The following is a 21,716-nucleotide window of genomic DNA, read 5'->3' on the forward strand; positions in this document are numbered from 1 at the left end:
CTGGATTCTCATACAGAAGTAAGAAGTGATGGCCACAGAGTTTGAATCCAAGTCTGTCTGATGCCACAGCCTAAACTAACCATCCTGAGACCGTACCTCTCGTAATTAGCTGGAAGATACTAATGTAATCTACAAAAAGTCACCATGACAGGTCACTATATTTTAAATACTTTGATAATTATGTTATTTCCAACTTAAAAATACAAACTTCAGCACGATAGTCAAAAAAGAACTCAGAATTCTTGGGTCATGGATTATCATCAGTAAATTCAAATGTACTGTCTTAATTATATATGTAGACAATTAGTGATAAGACTGTTAATTTGAGTAAAAGCAAATTTTCATGAACGTCTTTTCTCTTTCCTTTCTCTGAGGAAATAATAGATCACTTTTTGGGTGTTGTGGGGTTTTTTTATTATTATTATTTGTTTGTTGTTTGTTTTTTGTTTTTTTTGCTTTTGCTTTTTCAAAGATTTATTTATTTATTTATTTGAGAGAGAACCTGAATACACATTGGGGGAGGGGCAGAGAGAGAGACAGAGCATCTCAAACAGACTCCAAGCTGAATGCGATATGGGGCTCTATCTCCTGACCCTAAGATCAGACCTGAGTTGAAACCAGGAGCTGGTCACCCAGCCAACTGCACCACCCAGGTGCCCCTATATCACTTTCTGTTTTCCAAAGCACATTCACATCCACTCTTGTGTTCAGCCTTTATGGCAACCCACTAGAGTTCTTCATGTTCCGTTTGTAGCCAGTTGCATGATGAACTCTCAGAGTTTGTAACTGGCAGAGCCAAAACTGAGGTCCACCTTTTCTGATTCCAGATTCCGTACTTGGTTTATGGCACCTCAACTCTTGCATGTAGAAGAGATGCCTATTAAAATATGTTGAAAACTTAACTCATGTGTAAAGCTTCTTTGAATACTGACTAATTAAAGTGGCTCTATAAATATGCCCCAGGGTTTCTTGCTTATAAATGTCTTTGGATATTAAAATTCATGTTTGGCTTAATCCTTAATTAATCTATCCTTTCACTTTCCTGAGCTGTGTTCAGGATCAGCAAACGTATATTGATCACATTATCTCATAAATCTTCTACTTTCAGTATTTTATTTTTCATGTCATTGTGCATAATTTTCTAGGCATAAATCTAAACCCAACTCCATGAAGCTTCAGTAGAAATAGTAATAACTGGAAGGCTACCAGTCTTAACTGGGTGTTTCACAAAATTAGAGGTCCAGAGGCAAGGACCAAGATCATTCCCAACGTCTGGGAGTCTGGGCCAGGGCACTCGGTGTTACCTGAGCTTGCTCTCCTGGAAACCCTCCTTCCCACCAATTCCTTTGAGCAAAAGTGTTGAATGAGGTTTTATTGTTGTCGCTATTTTAGCTAAGACTGACTGCCTTTATTGACTTTATCCACTTAGATTAATTCTTGAGATCCAAGAAGTCAAACTTACCTATTGCAAGATTTATTAAAGTCATCCTCATAAATGTTCAGCCTCTTCTTTTACTGACCTTTGAAATTTTCTTTGACCCCAGATAAGCTGTTAGGCACAAATGTTTTGTTTTCTACCCATTTCCCCAAGAGTTGAAGGATTTTTCTGGAACTTTCTCTATATTGTCCTCTGTGTCTAATTTTCTTTATTTAGTACTGGTTTTCCTATAGCTCCTTTTGGTAGCTAGCCTCTTGGTTCTTTGAAGCCATGCTCAACTAGATCAAAAGCCTCTGTCCATCTTGGTTTCTCTGTCATGATTTCTTTTTGCAATTCTCATTATAGAAAACTATAGACAAGTTGGGGTGCCTAGGTGACTCAGTCAGTTGGGCATCTGATTCTTCATTTGGTACAGCTGATGATCTCAGGGTCTTGAGATCAAGCCCCACTTTGAGCTCTGGGCTCAGCTGGGAGTTTGAGATTCTCTCCCTTCCTCTCCCTCTGCCCCTCCCCCACCACATGTGCTCTCACTCTCTCTCAAATAAATACGTCTTTTAAAAAATTGGAAAGGATAGATTGAGGTGACAGGGCTAAGGGAAGGAGCAGGCCAGGTGGATTAAGAAGCAAAATAAACTGGTCTTTTATCAACATGAATAAATAATAAATAAATAATTGAAAACAAAATTGTGACAAAATTACGTAATGGGTTTTTTATTCATTCTGTGACTTACTTCATAATAGCAGAATACAAATGCAGTGTGGGAATGCTACACCAACAAGGGTTTTGTCTATACGTAAAGTGGTTCATGAAATAAATCCCTTTGCTTATCTCCATCACCAAGGCCACTGCCTCAACTTAACTTAGATCAGAATCATCACTGTCCTGTAATAGCATCCTAATGAACATCCTGTCTCTGGCTTCACTTCCCCAGCAGCTCTTTGGAAATTATTAAATCCAGATTTCCTCCTTGGCATGACAGGTCTTTGGCCCTTTGGTACAGTCCCTTAGGGAGCAGATAGAGGGTTGTGGGAAAGAGTTGATGGTGAGTATACACTCCCTCAAGATGCAAATCCATCAGGCTTGTCCACACCTGGCCACTAAAGTTTCCTTGCAAGTCTAGTGATTTGTCCTTATGCTCCCCTCTCTACTTTTTTGGGGTCAAGACATAGTTTCTAAAAATATTTTCCTTATTGGCAGTAGTGTTCCCTTTTTTACTGAAATATAGTCGATATGCAATGTTACATTAGTTTCTTAATGAAACTAATGACTCAACAAATATAAAACATAATGACTCAACAAGTCTTTATGTTACACTGTGCTTATCACAAGTGTAGTTACCATCTGTCACCATACAACACTACTGCAGTATCATTGACTATATTTCCTACGCTGTGGTTTTTATCCCCGTGACTTACTCATTCCGTGACTGGAAGCCTGGACCTCCTTAATGACAGATTCCTTTCTTCTTCCATTCTCTCCTCCTCCAGAGATAAAAGCAGTTATGGGTCTTATTTCTCTTAGAGCTTGTTAGCTTCTTTATTTTTATTCAGTTAGCCACATTATGTTCTCAGTTATGGCTTCAGAAATCTGTGATTTGGTCACTTATCTGGCTTGTTCTTTGCATTAGAATGTGAATAATAGCCTCATGACTTTCGACAACCCAACCGGAAGCAGAAGTCTTCCTGTAAGGTTTAAGAGTATAACCACCATACGTATCAGCAAGAACATTTCCAGCACCCCGGGACCCTTCCTTGTATCCCCTGCCAGGAAGTATGCCCTCTGCCAAAAAGTAACTAGTATTTTTATTTCTATCATCATAGAACAGCATAGCCAGGTTTTAGATTTCATTATGTAAATGGATGTCATACAGTAGGTCCTTTTTGTGTCTGGCTTCCTTTACTCAACTTATATCGGTAAGTTTCATCCATGCTATATACAGAAGTAGTTCATTTTTATAGTTGCTGAAAAGTGTTCTGTTGTAGGAATTAGCCACATTTTCTTCATCCATTCTACTATGCTTGGACTGAGTTCATGCAGTTGCATTATTATGAATAAAACTGCTATGAACATTCTTGGGTGCGGGGAGGGTTTGGTGCATTTCTGTTGGTATGTGCATAGGGATTAAATCTCGAGGTCCTAGAAGGTGTCTGTGGGCAGCTTTAGCACAAGCAGCCAGTTTTCCAAAGTTGACCCCTCCCCTCATCATCATAGTGCATGAGAATTCCAGTGCACCTACATCCTCACTAGCATTTGGCTTTTTCCAGTCTTTCAGGTTCAGCCACTCTGATGGCATGTATCTCAGTATGTTCCTACTGACTCATGTACTGTTTCGATATCTTTTTTTTGTTTTTGTTTTTGTTTTAACTTATTTGATAGAGACGCAGAGAGAGGGAACACAAGCAGGGGGAGTGGGGTGGGAGAGGGAGAAGCAGGCTTCCCACCTAGCAGGAAGCCCGATGTGGGGCTCAATCCCAGGACCCTGTCCAGGGGATCATGACCTGAGCTGAAGGCAGACACTTAACAACTGAGCCACTCAGGTGCCCCCCATTTTGACATCTTTGCAAGGTTTCTGTTTGGCTTTTTTTGTCCACTTTTATATTAGTGTTGTCTGTCTTTATCTTATTGATTTGTATGAAGTCCTTCTATATTATGAATATCATTTCTTTGTCAGATAAATGTATGGTCAATATCTTTTCCCAACCCATAGCTTGCTTTTTTATTCTCTTCATGGTGTCTTAGGGTGAACAAAAATTTTTAATTTTAATGAAGTCCAGTATAACAGTTTTATTCCGTTTGGGTTAGTACATCTATGTCTTATTTAAGAAAACTTTGTCGACTCTGAGGTAATGAATTCTCCCCCTAAAAAAATTAAAGAAAAACAAAAAATTTCATAGTGTCTTCTTGAAGCTTTATTCTTTTACCTATCACATTAAGTCTGTGATCTCTCTAATGGATTATTCATTTGCCATGAGATATTTATCAGAGTTCTTTTTTGTTTTCTCCCTTGATGTCCGGCCCTGCTGCTAAAAAGATAACCCTTCTCCACTGCACTGCTGAGGTCCACTTATCACGAAGCAGGTGGTTCTGAGCGTGGGCGTCTGCCCGGCAGCCCTGTGCACGTGCGTCTGCAGGCCGGCCTCCCGACCCTGAGTTGTACTGTTTGTTCTGTTTCACTGCCATCCCTCTACAATCTCTTCCATCAAGTTGCATCTGTTCTCCAACTGAATTCATCAAGATTTGCATTAAAGTGCTTGGTGGAATTTCTCCTTTACTTTTTCTTCCTTAAGAAAAACTAAACCATTTATATTACACTCTTACTTCTAAGTAAATTTAATCCAAAGATTTTTCTATTTTCTTTTTCAAAACAGATTTAATTTATTTAATTGAGAGAGGGCATGAGTGGGGAGGAGAGACAGAGGGATAAGCAGGCTCCCCCACTGAGCAGGGAGCGGGAGGCAGGGCTCATCCCAGGACCCCAGGATCATGACCTGAGCTGAAGGCACACATTTCATGACTGAGCCACCCAGACATCCCACTATTCCATTTTCTAAACAAGATGCAAATACTTTAAATCTTAAAATTATGGTCCGTTCCTGAGAAGTGCAGCTTTGTGAAATACATTCTATTTCTATTTTCCATAATTTACATATGACCCTCTGTTATACAGTCTTATTTTTTTTTTCCTGTTGACACACAATTTTACATTAGTTTCAGGTGTACAACCTAGTGATTCAACAAGTCTGTATGTTAGGTTATGTTCACCACAAGCAAAGCTGCCCCCTGTCACCATAGGACACTGTGACAATACCACTGACTGTATTCCATATACTGTGCCTTATTCCCAAGACTTATTCCCATGACTTGTTTCTTTGTAGTGTACATTAAGTCTTTTTGGCAGTAGAATATGAATCATACATTTTTATTAGTTTTGGGGGGAAAGATATTATCTCTTTACACAAGTAGCCTTCGGAAATGGGATTGCTGCCATGTACATTTTAGACAAGTTTTAGCTGATTTTTATTACACGTAGGTAGAATTTTATGGAACATGTGTTACCTCAAGCTGTGGATTGGAGACTGTACCATACGAGGCAGACATGGCTTGTCATAGTCAGGCAGGGTCTGCTTGATGTCTCAGCTGCCAAAGAATCACCAGCTTTAGCAAAAGATGTGCAGGTCTCAGAGGGTAGTTTAGGCCATTGGGGAAGCCGGGTAGTGTCTGTGGTGACAGGCAAAGACAGTTGAGCTGAGAAGGCTGTAAGACCCAGCCTCAGGCTGTCTCGGCCAGCATTCCTGTTTCTTCTGCCAACAGAAAGTATCCTTCTTGAGAAGCTAACTGATTAGAAAGAAAACAAAGCAAAGCAGCCCTTTGCAAGGGTAGCCCTTATCTTCCCAGCCATTGATTAGCATCCTTGGCTGTCTTAGTTCCGTGCCAGGACACAGGCTGCTAATTTCTCTAACAGAGTAGCTCAGAAGCCTAAGAAAAGAAAAACAACAACATACCAGCGCGTATCGATACTCTGCTCTGGTTTAGGTTGTCAGGACCCTAAGTGGGTCCCATATTTGAAGTTAGCGTTAGACGCCTTCTGGCTGTTGGACAGACCCTTTTAGTATAATGTCTGTTCTCTTGTCAGAGGGCGAGGTTCCTTCTTTATCTGCTTCACTTCCCTACCATCAGGTCGTTGGGTGGTTATCAAGTCATGTTTAATCGCCCTCATTAGTAAATGTTCATCGGTGCTCTTTTGGCCAGTGGGGCTGGGTGCAGATGCTGTGTAGCTTTTAATGTTCTTTGCAGTGAGTGGCCTCCATATTAGCATCACTAATAAAATCTGTACAATATCGCCAATGGCTTGCTTTTCATGGAAACCTCCTTTTAGCCCCAGGATAGGAAACAGAAACTGTTAGCTTCCTGTTCTTCAAAGCTTAGACTTAATTACGATTGCTTTTATATTAAATAAACATTTATGGAGTGTGTATTATGTTTACAACACTCACTGGTGCTCACTTTAAACAACCTCTGTCTCCATCACTTACCATTACACAGTTTCATTCTTCATAATGATAGCAAAGCCTATTGTTTGAGGTACCCTATGAATTAGGCACTGTAGTAAGTGCTTTTTATACATTATTTCATTTGACCCTCCCACAGTAGAGCAGAGACGGCACACGTTAAAAAGTAAGGACGTGGAGATTAAGTCCCTGTCCATCTGATTCCAAAGAAAGTGGTGTGTTTCCCGGATCCTGTACCATCCTTGGCAACGCTCAGGTTCAACCAGGCGATTAAAACCGCACCTTTCATAATGTCATTTGAATTCGTCAGAAGATGTCCCTTCCTTAAAATGGGCTCTGGGACATCCGGCAGCTTCCTCTGCTCTTGAAGTTTGACTTGGAAATTTTCCCATTCTGAGTTTGGGGCTGAAGGACTCCTATGGGGACTCTGGGTTTGTGAGAGAGGCTGCTGCTGGCCACGTGGAGAAATTTCAGAGGTGACAGTGAGTGGACACTGGGAAGGTTTGGGCCATGGCTGCTGGTTCAAAGCACGCGTTAAGGGAGCAGTGCCCTCTCCACAGAAAAACACATGTAAGATGAAAGCTGGTGCTGGTCAGAGCTGGTCTTGACAGAAAATGTGAGTGGCTAATTAAAGGTTCCACATCAGTGATCTCTTGGACTCTGGATCCTTACTCTTCCCCTGTACCCGGTCTGTCTTCCCACACAGCTGCTGCCGAGTGTAACATCATCATCGGCCAGATTATTGTCTCTCGGTTTCTTCAGAAGAGGCCCAGCCCCTCTTGCACTCAGGAGAATACACATTCCAGAACTGTGAGGACTCTTATCTGAATTCCCACATTTGGTGTCTTAAGTTTTAGAGTCTTGCCTTCGCATCGGAGATGGTTCTGAACTCTCAGAGAAAGTGCCTAATGTCAACCCTCATGTTTCGGGGGGCATGTCTGACAGTTGGATTCCCTTTCCTTCTAAAAGTTATATTTCATTAACTGTGGGTAGGGAGGGAAGGTGTGTCTGGACTTTTTAATATAGCTTGCAAGGTGTAGAAATTGAAAAAATTCATACCAATTTTGGATCTCCCAAGCCTCTCCAGAAAGTTGAAAGATCTAGAAACACGGCCAGCATTCACCCTTGACAACAATCACTGGAAACCAAATAGAGGCGTCTCTCTTTAAGCGAGGCAGATATGTTCTGACCGTTGTTCTTGTTTTCTTGTTTTCATCCCAGGCCAGCTTTATTAACTTATGTTATAAACCAATCCTTTATAGAAATGTATTTTTGCTGACTCTGATTAAATTATATAATAATTATTAGACATTGGATTAACAAAAAACAAATTTCTACAAGGAGAAGATACCACAGTGTTCTGAAACCATGGAACAATTTTCTGTAGTGCTGTTTTGTTTTGTTTTTTAACAGAAAAGAGGAAAAGAAAGTGGACTCACCATAAACATATTTAGATGAATAAGTTAAAATAGGCCAACTGCAGTAACAAACTAAAATTTCAGGGACCTAAGCCTGCTTGAAATGCAATTCTCACTTATTCCGTGGTCACTGGGTTTCAGGTCATAGGAATTGGGGGTGGGGAGGGAAGGTCCACTCTACTTCATGTGGCTTCTAGGGTCACCCCAGCCATCCATACCTGCAATCCTTGAATAACCAAAGGGCAAGGAGGAGGATTTGTGGGAGATTTTTATGGGATAGGCCTGGTGCACATGATTTCCATTCTCCGTTGCCTAGGAAATAACCTGTTGGCTAGGTACCTAGTAAGAAGAAGAAGAAGAAGTGGGTTCGGTGACCAGCTGGAAGTCTCTGCCCCACCCTGATAGGTACTTAAGTTTGGAGAATCTTTTCTGAGGTTCTTTGAGAGGAGTTTCCTCCTAGGGCCCTCCCACAGTAGAATGCTAGCTCATGTGCATTGTTTTTGTGACTGCTGCAGATATGCCAGAAAGAGGTGTGCTCACAGGGGACACAGGAGGTGCATAATTCATAAAAATGAGACACTGTACGTAAGGCTCACAAAAACCAGGGAGGGCATACTTGCGCTGTATCAGGCTCTGTGCTGTGCCCTTAGTTTGCATTTCGTTTATAATCTTCCCAACTACCTTGTGCAGTAGACAGTGCTATTAGTCCAGTAGTTGAACCCAAGGTCCATGTGACTTGAGGCCAAACTCCTAATGCACTTGCCAGCGGTCATATGACGGATGTTGTATATGGTGTTGCTGATTTGTAGCACACAGGTGATACTGGCAAGACCAGTGAGGCTGGGCCTTTAGCCATGGTTTGTTAGAAGACCACTGGTAATCCGGCTTTAGAACAGAGAAAGAGTAAGACTCACTTAATTTTTAAACATGGCTTTCAAAATGGAGCACATTTTGACGTTAACAAAGTCAGAATCTGGAGAAGCAATCTCAGCAAGCAAGTTATTACCAAAAAAAAAAATAATCCAAGTATACAATCTAGATGAGAGGAGCTAAAATTTTAAATCCAGGCTGGATGCCTAGACAGAGGGAAGGGGTACAGGTAGAAGAAAGCCCCTTGAGAGCAAAGGAGCCACTCCCCAAGTCAAGGGACCTTGGCTTGAGGTGGGGCGGTGGGGAGATCTGTCTCCCTGTACTTCCTGCCAATCTCAGGATCCAGCCCTGGTGTGGGCAACCAACCCAGGCCCTCTGACTCAAGCAGAGAATGAAATTATATAATTTAACCATAGTATATTTGATTCTCCGAGATAATTGTTTTACAAAATCTTTCTGCTGTGTAAGCAAACTGACAGATGGCTGACTCTGGACACAACTGTGGAGACCATTCCACAACTGTGGAGATTGTATTGTTGGCTGAAGCACACTCTTGTTACGTTCTCCAGTTATTCATCTACGTATACCCACGTGCAAATACGAGTATATGTTAGTTATGCAAAGGCTGATACTGGTTTCACGAGAGGAGTTTCACCAGGGATTGTATTAGTACATTGTCATTCCCTTTGTGCTAGCTCTTCTCAAAACTATAACCGGCAGGTGACGCACATCGGCAGGCGACCAGCGGCATATTCTCAGCTGGTCTGGGCCCGTTCATTCCCCACCGGGCATGAAGTATTTTTAATGTGCATGTGATTTGCACCCGACCTTTTATTTGTTATTTGTCAAGAACAAAATGTTTCCTGGAATTCATTTTAATATTCATTCTTCCTGACTAATCATAAGTTTATTAGATTCAGTTTTAGAGGAATAGAAAGTTCCCAATATCCCAGTAATAACAGTGGTAAGGATTTTGAATGCCAGCTGTGCGTTAACACTGTGCCTTGGCCGGGGTTGGGGGCGGGGGGGAAGCTAAGACACTAAGTGGCATTTGCCAAAGTTTGGTCACCTGGCCAGATCCACCAACTGCCTGGTTTTATAAATAAAGTTGTGTTAGAACACAACCATGTATGCACCTTGTCCTTTGTTTCCGTGTTATCTGTGGCTACTTTTATGCGGTAGCTGCAGAGTTGAGAGCCTATAATAGAGATTATAGGGCCCAAAGATACTAAAATGTGTACTCTCTGGCCCTTACTAAAAAAGTTTTGCTAACTAAACCCCTGAGGGGTTAGAGGGTATGGAGCCCTCATTAGCATTTTGTCTGAAGTTTAAACACTCTTAACGATAGCACAGGACCTTTATGGAACCTGCCCAAGGTCATCCAGTTGGATATGGTAAAGTCAGGGTTTGCAATCAAGGCATTTTGATTTCAGACTCTATCTTTTGCAGTCATTGTAGTACACTCCCTTGCTGTGTACGTTTATCTTAAGCAATGATTAGTTCTCCTTAGGAAATTCTAAAACAATGTGACTTAAAGTGGAGAAGGATTTTTGAGGCTCTGTCACCGTATTCTCAACCAAATCCTCCCTATTTTTAGGTTTCCTCCAAGATAGAATACTAGTTCAGACTAACATCGAATGGCTTTGATCTTGTCTGAATGGTGACATTCGTATTTTTTGTCAGAATTTGGAGCTTGAGGTGGGAGCATGGCCTGAAGACAGATTTAGAAAGCATACCGTGTGTCTCCCAGACAGACATGCTTGAATGGGTTAAGAAGTATAGGGCTATAACTGAATTGCACTGAAAGGGTGGGAAATGACAAACATTAGTATAAAAAAATAAATGTCAGATTTCAGGAGCAATGTCGTCTTTCTGAAGCCCTGTTCCTCTGCTCCGTGTTCCAGGCCCCGCACAGCCACAGCCTTTATTCCCCCAGCAGCTCACACTTTCCCCTCCCATATTTTTGTAATTATATATGCATTATATTAGTTTTCATCATTTTTGAATGCATTCTTTTAAAAGTCACCAGACTGAGAGCTCTATGGGCAACTGTGTCTGTGAGGCAAGAGACTCTCCGGAAAACTATTTGTTGAATCAAATCTAATGGAGCGGGATTTGCAACATCTTTCCAAGAGATATGCCATAATTTTACAATAGGGACTAAGCTGTGATAAAATTTCAGCAATGTCAGTTTTCTACAACAGAATCATCATTTTGCACCAAAGAGTGAAACTTCAACACATTCAAAATTCTGGAGACTGAATTTTGAGAGAATTTTGAAAGAAGCTGTGGCAGGGCAGCTTTAACAGTAAACCATGAGGCAGAAACAATGAATGTGTTCCCTCTTCATGGAGACAGGGCTACGTTCCTGGTGGGAAATGGGAAACTAGTCCTCTAGTGAAATTACGATGTATATGAAAGCAGAGAATAGAAGTCCTTCAGCTGTCCCCCAAGTTATTTTATCTCTGTAAGGCTCATGATTCAAACCAGAAAAGCTTTTAGCAAATCTTTTGTTTTCGGGGGCTTTCATAATCTGTAGAATCTACTTAGTCTTCCACATCATTTCGCCTGGGTAGGGAGTTACCATCATAGCTATATTTCACTGTGGAGGAAAATCACGGAGTATCATCATTTACATAAAGCTTGCAAGGGTATTTGACTGACTTGTCAGCAGTGGTATGGTAATGTGTTGACACCTTATCACTATTTTATTCAATTATTTTAATGCCAGGAGCTATAGAGGGTGAGATAATAATGTTCTTCTCTTCCATCTTCCATTCCTTTTTGTGTCTGTCTGAAGAGTTTTTGCCTGTGCCACAGTCAGATTTTTTCCAGATAACTTTCTTTTTTTTTTTCCCTTCAGAATTTGGTCCATTTACTTTCATGTTAGTATTTTTACTTCTCTCAGTCACTCAGTCTCGAAACATTAGAAATGTTTTCCTTATCTATACGGGAATTTGAAAGTTCCTTGCCTTTGCTACTAGAAAAGGAAAGTTTTCCACTTGTACCAGCCCTTGCTTAGGAGATAGGGACGCTGGTTGCTGTGTTCCTTTTCTCTTCTCCCCAGTGGAAGCTGATAAACGACCGGGAACTTTCAGTGCTTCCCTTCCTGCTCTCCGCACAGGCCCTCCTGATGTCAGACCTAAATCCTAAATGAAGAATCCTAAATTCTGACTAAAATTCAACGAGGCACGGTTGAACCAACTGCACAGGCCAGAGGGCTAGATCCCCGCGCCTAGTTAGCTTACTTAGCATAACCTCCCTGAACGCTTCTTCTAGCATGGGAAACCCCCTCATGTTTCCCACCTCAGCAAACTGTCCTGTGCATGTCTTCATGGCCCCTGGGGCAATGATCAATGATACACAGAGCTTTTTTTTTAAATTTCGCTTGCTCTGGTGGTCTCTTGTTTTATCCTTCCACACTGCCTACCTGAGTCTGTGACCTTGGGCAAATCATTAACCTCTCTGACCTATGGTAATCAATGGGATAGAACAACACACACTTGGAAGGATTTGTGCTCAGAGTACGTGAAGTTATCACTCAAGAAAGCATGCAGTGTCATTCCTGACAGATGACGGGCACCAGGTGAAGGTTGGTTTCCTTCTTTCATACATACCCTGAGCTGAAAATGGCATCTGGCACTCAGTAGGCTCTCCTTAAATACTTGTGAAACAGTAAATGAGTGTTTTCATCACTCTCTAAACCAGATTTAATTGCACAATTCTATAGATGCTGCTAGCAATGTAGCTTCTGATTTTTTTTTTTTTTAGCTCCCTGAAATTTTTACCTTGGTTCCAGAATTCTATCTATACTGATGCAGCATTTTAATTTATTTAAACATAACCAATGCCTTAGGGTAGATTCGTGGTATCTTTACTGAACCAATTATAAATCATTGCAAGTCAGTGGAATTTAACAAGAAAAGCCAAAACCAGAGTTAGCTGCTAACTAACTTTTTAGTAACTCTCCCATAATTGTATCACCCTTAAGATATTTTAAATCCTAGATGGACAAAAAAAAATAGTTAATTGCAATGTTAATATTCTAAAAACCATAATTCCATGCCTACTTCTAATGGTTGTTACCAAATAATGTATGTTCCAAATATTTTAAAACAAGATTTTCCTTGGCCTTCATTTGAAAATTCAGTTTTTTCAGGAAGTTAATATTGCAAATAAAGGTTGACAATCATAAGAGAATTTTCAGATCTACTTTTTCTCTAGAGTTTTAGAATCAAAATAAAAGATTTCTTCTTGGATTGTTTCTTTGTAATCTTCAGAAGTAAGACCATGAACCCAATGACCTTGAGGATGTTTTCAGTCTCTGTAATTGTCTTTCTAATTCTCATCCTACATGTTGTAATTTGTGTGTTTAAGTAAAGTACTATGGGATTGTAAAGATGTATAATTTAGGAGGTTTGCACAGAGTGACCCCTTATCAAAAGGCTTAAAATTGGACCCTGAGGTCAGGACCTCTGCCATATAACACAGATGGATGTGGACAGAAAAACCCGTCCTTGTGACCTGAAGACACTTCTGCGCACTCCTTAGCATTATCAGATTTTTTTATATTCTGTGCTTGTAATAGGCAGGAGAAACCATCACAGAGAAGTGTTAAGCCACCCATTTTAAGCCAGTTTCTAATTTCCCATAAATCAGTGGTTTTCTGCCTCTTTTTTTGATACCATCACAGCTGAGGAACATGACACGTTTCCATCATTGTGGGGGACTCACCAGGGCAATGAATCTCAGTGACGGGACTTGGGGCGGGAGGGTCTTTCTGTCCCTCCCCATTGCGTACTGATGGAATAGAATGCGATCCAAGGCACGTTTCTTAAATTGGTTGCTCTTTTGAACATTTGGCATGAATATCATCGCTAAGACTTTATTCAACACATTTTTTAATGAGTGCTTTCCACAGGCTTGCCATTTTGATGGTGGAAAGGACGGAACAGCAGTACAAACCTTTGAAGGCTATTCCTGCTCTCTGGTTCTTAAGGTGGTAGGAAAAGGATATCAAAAGAAAGATAAAAAACCTATAAATTAATATGCTGTTATATATATCCCTAATAAGTGAAGCAGGCCAGGTGGAGATGCTGTCCTGGTCCAGAGGAGATAGCTGCAGTCAGGTCTAACAAATTATGTCAGAATTTAAGCTCTATTTTGCCAGATCATCCCATTTTCAGGTAAACTATCCCTATGTCTAAATGCTGGCAATTTATTAGAAAAATGTTAAGGCTTTGCTGGCCGGTCAAAATGCATTCAACTTTGTAACCTTTGGGTATAGTGGAAGCTATATAAGCAATCAGGGACCACAGGTTCTTTCCAGGTAAGGAATAGCATGAGCAAAGCCCGTTTACTTCTTTTGTCTCTAGTTATGCCCAGAAAATTCCTATACAGAATTATCATACAAGATACTGAGTATCAAGGGGTTTGTCACCAGGTGAAAGACAGTCCTTAACCATAAGACTCAATTATTTAATTTCATGTAATTCAGACTTTTTATAAAATATTTTACATCCTCAGCATAAAAATATTTATTAACTCTTATCAGTATACTTACAACCTATTTTTCCCTTCCTATGTAAAGCTTCAGTCACAGTCAGGAGACACAGTTATTCATGGTTTAATCCCACTCTATTATACCTGGGAGTTATGCAGTTAAACATGACCTGGGAAAACATGCTTCTGGTGTGTAAGCATCCAGAGTTCTCTAAATAAATCCTTGTGTTTATTTTGTATAGGATTTTAGCATTTCAAAGGCCTTCACATCTGTTATATCATTGTATGTCTCCAAGATAGTCTATAAATTGCTCATAAATCCCATAAAATTTAAAATGGAGCACATTTGTAAACGATCGAGCTGTTTTCACTCAGGTTTTATATGGAGAGTCTGAAGTCCTCTATCCTGACAAGAAAACAGCATTCCCATATCTTTGCTTATGCTGTTGATAATCCCAGAAGTGTCTTTTCTCTCACACACGTAGATTGTTCAAGTTTCAAACCTCACACAGGTTTTCTCCTTGAGCATTTTGTACTTTGCAATATACAAAGTTTACATGGCCTGTCCTGCCCTGCATACCTGTCTCCTCATGCCCCGTAGCCCCTTATACATCCTCTGAGAGGAAGAGCTTTTCCTCGGTGCCTTCAGTGGTTAGGTTAGCTGAATCTCTTGGTAAGGAGTTGTTTCCAGGACGGGAGTCAGGAGGAGAGTGTCTCAGCTCTCCTGGCCCTCCATATTCAATCTATCTAATCTGTTACCTTTTGTGTGTGTGTGTGTGTGTGTGTGTGTGTGTGTGTGTGTGTGTGTGTGTTTAAGATTTATTTATTTATTTATTTGTCAGAGAGAGAGAGAGAAAAAGCACACACACAAGCAGGCAGAGTGGCAGGCAGAGGCAGAGAGAGAAGCAAGCTCCCAAGCAGGGAGACTGATGCGGGACTGGATCCCAGGAGACTGGGATCATGACCTGAGCCAAAGGCAGCAGCTTAACTAACTGAGCCACCCAGGAGTCCCTAATCTGTTACTTTTTAACTCTGGCCTCAGAGCTTGGAGTTGACTCACTCTCCTAGGTGACTGTCAAAGAGCGAGGCTTTGAAGTAAGGCTCACATGCGTCAGTTGGGCCCTATCTCTGAGTCTTAGTAGATTTGGGACCAAGAACGTAGTTACTTGGGTTATTTGAGATTCCATCTCAACTCTTATGTGGGGATGATAAAGCTGACGACGGATCATTGGTGATCAGAGGATGATGTGAGGGAACACATGTAAGGCTAGTGCCAGTACGGGCTGAGTATTCAAGTGTTGAATAAATCAAAACCACTGTAGAGATATTTCAGATGGTGCCAAGCTGGTTTTAGACAAAAAGATGAAGTCTGAACTATGAAGAGTCCCAGAAAGTCTGCACTCTCTGTAAATGCCCACATTAAATTGGAGAATCTTCTATCATCAGAATTTAGGAGCTTGAAAACTACAAAGTATTTGCCCAAACCCAAAATACTGATGCATTTCCACATTATAGTCCGTTTCTTTATTCCTGTCTCACTGGCTGATGTTAAAGCCAAAAATAGTTCTGAGGGCCCAAACTGGGGGGCTCAGAGCATCCTTCTTCATGAGTGTTCTGTCTTTCTGAAAGTGGGCAGGCTGGTTTTCTGGAACATTCCCAGAGCGCTGCCCTGGAAGAGAATCTACTCCCCCTCACCTCACACCATGGGACCAGAGATCAGCAAACTTTTTCTGTAGAAGGCTTGATATAAGTCTTTGTAGGCCACGTATAGTTTCTGTGGTATATTCTCCTTTGTTGTTAGTGTTGCTTTAGATAACCTTTTACAAAAGTAAAAGTCATTCTTTGAGAAAAATAGGAAATGGGTTCCATGAAGCTCACTGTCATAATTCGCCAACTCTAGACCGCTGAAAGGAAGGACGAGTGGAGATTGGTTTTGAAACCTCGGTGAACTAATGCCTTTCTTTAAGGAAAACACATCAGCATCATTTTTTTTTTCTAATTTTAATGTTAAAGACATTGTAGGAAAGAAAAAAGGCTTCCTCGACCCTCTCAGGGTCTGAAAATTAAACTAGCAAAGATGGATGAACAGAGAAAAGCATACACATTAAACTTCTAAATATGTTCGTGGGAGCCTTGCAAGAGAATGAAGACCCAAAGTGTGCAGAGCGGGAAGCTTTTATACCTTTTAGACAGAGAAACAACACATTTCTGAGAATTGACGGACCAAAGGTTTGGGTGAGGGCTAGTAAATGGTGAAGAAGTAATTAGGGAAATAAAGGTTAGTCTAACTAGGTTTATTGGTACAGATTCCTTGGCCCCAAAGTCTCTGTCTCTGATGAAAAGAGTGTCTTCCTTCCGCCTCCCGGTACAGGAAGGGGACCTTTCAGGTGGGAGCTTTTATGACCTGTTTCAAGGAAGAAGGGCAAGGGTGAGGGGAGTTAGAGTGACCTTCCTACTTGCTGTTTGTTGCTGTTGATTTTGGTTTTTTGTTGTTGTTTTTTTTTGTTTGTTTGTTTTAATTATTCTTTCAACTTGAAATACCTAATATGTGAAGGTGTTCTAAGTTAGGGTAGTGGGTCTCGAACCCCACATTAAGTTAGTAGCTTGGCTGCTATGGTACCGTTCTATCTTCTAGGCAGTTTTTAGTCATTTTAGAGTGGGGCCTTATCTCACTGCTGTTTTCCATTGGAAACTGATGAGAAACATAGGAAAGCAGATGGAGCACAGACTGCAGGAATGAAAAGCACAGAAGAAAGAGCTGTGTGAAAGAAATATTTAATCATAACACGAAAAACTCATGGTGGCAACTTTTCCATTATGTTAAATTTCACTCATTTCTATGCATTCTGGGTATGTGTTTAAAAACAAAGGTTGTAATTTTCCATCTTTATGCCCATCTACCATGGGTTTTTGATTTTGTCTTTTGCAGGATTATGACTTGAGCCAGCTCCAGCAGCCTGATACCGTGGAACCTGATGCCATCAAGCCTGTAGGAATCCGACGATTGGATGAGAGACCCATCCACGCCGAGCCCCAGTACCCAGTCCGATCTGCAGCCCCACACCCTGGAGACATTGGAGACTTCATTAATGAGGTGCAGAGATAAGCTCACTTTCTTTATAAGGGTGTTTATTTTATGCTAACAGTTAGCTATATGTAGACTAGATTGCTTAGCATACAGCTATGTGGTTTGTTAAAGCACACTTGATTTTCTTGATCTTCCCTTCGTGTTAAAGCAAATGTGGCTTCAATAACAGAAAGATATAATTGGTTTGATGGGCCAGAAAAGCATATCTGTCAATTAATATTCTGTATTTGTAAATGACATTCATATACATATCAGTATTAGTCACACTATCTCCAAAAGGCTTTTTCCCCTAGATTACAAGTAATAAATAGACTAACACTGTTATACTGTATTCTAATTTCATTTATTAGCACTGATGAATGTAATAATAGTTCATTTTCATTTTCCTCACACTGTACCCTTTGGATCCCACAAATGTTGAGAATTCAGTGCCTACCCAATGACTAGAGTTCCATCAAATGAGATTAGTAGGAAGAGGAGCTAAATTAAATATTATGTAAGTGATTTAAATACTTGTCTAGTTGAGGAGTTTTAAGAGCTTCTCCAAGAGGCAGCTAATTCTCTGTTGAATATAACAGATATGATTCCCACTGTCAAAATTATTATGGGCATTCTTTTATTTCATTACTGACCATGAGTTCTGCTACATTTAATACTTAAGTTTTGAAGTAAAATGATTTATGCTGCTTCTTTTGATCGTGTCCATAGTTCTACTGCAATTCTCCTTCTGAATGTTTCGTGTTAAGTATAAGAGAGCAATACCTGTTGATACCTATTGATGTCAATTGCGAGTCTGTGGTGGGACTCCTATTCTCTGGCCATGTCTTGCTACTGAGTATCTCTAAGATCAGAATAGGTCTCAGAGTATTACAAGGTGGAATACTTCGGTCATGTATAGCCTTCTGTCATGTGCTGATAACACTCTTATTTCCCAGACTTCCTTGTAGTCCTATATTATATATACACAATCAGACTACTTTAGGTTTTCAGATGCAGTTATCGTTTGTTAAAAAAAAGTTTTGAAACAAGCTTGGAGTATTTCTCTCCCTTTACAACTCTTCATTACTGTCTATTTTTGAAATGCACACTGCTTTCTGAACATAATGCGTTCACCTCTGTTAAACAGGTAATAGGTTAATTTGTTTTAGTCACGGTTTGAAAACAGATGGAAGGTGAACCCACAGAGTCCCAATAACTTCTTTATCTATAAAAATATGCCCTGACTTTTCCACTTATTTGTATAGAGACTTGGTTAGGGGATTTGCAAGGAATTTTATATCTATGACTACATAGATCTTTTTTGAATAGTTAAGAATGCCTGATGATTTTACTTCTTTTTTTTTTTTTTTAAAGATTTTATTTATTTATTTGACAGGCAGAGATCACAAGTAGGTAGAGAGGCGGGCAGAGAGAGAGGAAGGGGAGCAGGCTCCCTGCTGGGCAGAGAGCCTGATGCGGGGCTCGATCCCAGGACCCTGAGATCATGACCCGAGCCAAAGGCAGAGGCTTTAACCCACTGAGCCACCCAGGCACCACTGATGATTTTACTTCTAATTTAGCATTTGTTGTCACGAAAAATCGTTGTGTCAGCCCTGTGGTTGTGGGGTTTGAGATACAGTGAATCTTTTGAATGGAGGTGCAGGAACTGGGCTTTCTTAGAGCAAGCATTTTAGCTTCAGTGTCATTCAACAAATACTTACCGGAGTGTTCCTGCCTCCCCGAAGTGTCAGTATTCTGTGGGATTCCATTCCAACCACAGCACTGTTCTTTTCTCAGTGACAAGAAGTCAAGCGCTAGGTGTCATGTATAAGACTATTGTTCCAATCTGACTCCTGCCCTCTTCCCCCATGACATTTCCTTCCAGGGCTGCAGCCCCGTTGAACTATTTGCAGTTCCTCAGATCATCCCAATTTTGACTATAATGTAACTTCTGCAAAGCCCTTACCTTCTTACCATCAATAAAACACCCCCTTAGCCTTCAGATTCACCTCAAACACCCCATTCTCTGTGAGGCCCTCTTTGATCCCTCTGGGAAGAGTTAACAAGACACTTCCTGCATGATAAGCCCAGCCACGGAGGTGTAACTGTCAACATTTCTCTCTCCTGCGTGAGCCTGTGCCTGCTTTCCAGGGTGGGGGCTTTATCTTGTTCATCTTTTGAGTAACCTCCAAACCCAGTGTGTTGCCTCGCTCTTAGGTTTTGTTGTGTTAAGGGATCCACATGCTGTGGCAGGTGTATAGGGCGTTAAGTGATGAGTACCACCTGATGTGCAGTTGATTGGGATTTTTGTCTGGGCCTTTACCCTACTAGAGCTGACTAAACTTCAGAAAATAGGATATTGATTGTTCTAAGTTGTGTTGTAGTGCGTGTTTTGTGGTTGTGTCTATGTATGTATTCATTTACCTTTTTTACAGGAACTGGATTTTCTTCAGTAGGTAGAGAAGATTAGTTAATAAGATTCAGTTAAATTTAGCTACGCAGCCCCTCAAATGGCACAGTAGAAAGAGTTCCAGTCACAATTTCCATTTGTAATTTCCTCTTCCTAGAACAGTGCTCAACCTAAAACATACACAGCCTAAAAAGTAACTCGAGACCATAATGAACATGTTTCAGTACTTCTATGAAAAACTTGGTGCCAAACGACTGACTTGCAAATTAACTTCTAGAATGCAGTCAGTTCATAATTTGAGGATTGTCTGCCTTGGCTAAAAAAGGCTCATTTGAAATGATCTTGAGCTTGGTTTAGGGTCATTCATTGAACAAATAACTATTGAACATCTCCTGTGTGTACATATTTGTACTAGTAATATGTAGAAAGAAAATAAATTAGACCTGGATTCTCTTTGTGCTTACTCCCTACTTTGCTGCAAGCATAGTCTTTATACCAGGCAAACATTCTAGTATCCGACGCCTTCCTTTGCCAGACACCATTGGGTGTAATCCTTCCTTAGCTCTACAGTTTCATCTCAGCGCCCTCCCCGCCCCAAACCTGCATCTTACAGGCTAAGGACAGGGACTCTACTTCTGCCTCCCAGGCTCAGCTCGTAATTCCATATCCGTACCTGTTCCCATGCTGTCCTCTCTGCATAGAGTGTCCTTCCCTCTTTTTCTAGATGTTAGTTCCTTCATTAAGTATTTATCAACTCAGAGAAGGTCAGGCACACAGAGTTTGGGGTAGGCCATCCGGTGACATCCTATCATATCCAGGACTCATCTTCCTTCATGATTCCTATCTCAGGGTCTGCTTCTGCCTCCAGGGGAAGGGGTGCACATGTCCCTGGGGGCAGTGTGGGACACATTGGTTTGATGAGTACATGAATGCACTGGATCACATTTGGAAATGTTTCTCCAAATAACTACAGAATCCATGACTCTGAATGGGATTATAAGATGGAGAAATGTGGACGAGTTAGAAGACCAAACATTCACACTAGAAATGCCATACATTTAGACGTAGGAAGAAGGTCTACAGAGGTGAAGGTGTCACAGAATAAACTACAATGAGAGTTTAGGAATGAGGTGGTCAGGTCTGTGGGAAAATTCAGGGGGATGAAACCATCAAAAGGCCTAAGACAGGTAACATCAGGTATACCATGTAGATAGTTCCACTTAACACACCCATGAAGACATATTCATTATCTTTCTATAACTGACAGATAAAAATACATTCATGGCAAGTTTTAAAAGTTGAGGACACCTAGAAACAATTCAAGCATATTTTATAACTACATGTAAAATGCAAACAAATTTCTTTATCCCCAGGTGTTATTTGATTTAGCACAGTACCAAATATTTCAAAGGAAGAATAGTATGGTGGGATTATAAATGGAGTGTTTTTCTAATGTGCGGAGTAAGTAAGCTCATGAGAACATTTTCTAGTTTGTTTATTTAAATAATCAATTAATATTGCCTTGACTATCAAAAATATACTATGTTTCTAGTATGATAGATAGAGTAAAACAAATCACACATTTTTAAATTTCAACTGCCAAGTTTCATTCTATTTTGAGGTTTTTAAATATGACCTTCAGAAGGTGAAAAGTTGAAACAAATTCATTTAATCTCAGCCTGACAGTAGATATTAACATACCTCCAATAACTTTACTAATCCTATATATTTCTTTATCTCAAAAATACAAAAACCAAGGACATATTTCTGTTAAAAGACCAACTTTTGATTGATATTTAAAAACTTACAGAAAGTGCTTCTTAAATAACTTGCACGAAACTACTAAAGCATAGAACTTTTGCCTTTTTTCCAGTATTAAATTTATTTGTCCTCTTTAACATGTCTCTGTCCACTTCTTAGAGCAGTCGGGCGTTTGTTTGAGTTCAAAGCCAGCTGCTTCACCTAACAGCTCTGTTACCCTGTACAAAGTCAAGGGCCTTG

The 21,716-nt window shown here is 40.5% G+C and overlaps 1 protein-coding gene across 1 annotated transcript in view; it reads left to right on the forward strand.

Moving 5' to 3' along the window:
- Positions 1-21,716, forward strand: part of CDH2 (cadherin 2) — a 211,525-nt gene that overhangs the window by 182,218 nt on the left and 7,591 nt on the right. Inside the window, exon 15 of the mRNA XM_032309845.1 lies at positions 17,168-17,332. Coding sequence (XP_032165736.1) covers positions 17,168-17,332 — 165 coding nt within the window. The remainder of the gene's footprint in view (positions 1-17,167; positions 17,333-21,716) is intronic.

Source organism: Mustela erminea, chromosome 13, assembly GCF_009829155.1.
Source record: "Mustela erminea isolate mMusErm1 chromosome 13, mMusErm1.Pri, whole genome shotgun sequence".
In the NCBI taxonomy this organism is placed as follows: Eukaryota; Metazoa; Chordata; class Mammalia; order Carnivora; family Mustelidae; genus Mustela; species Mustela erminea.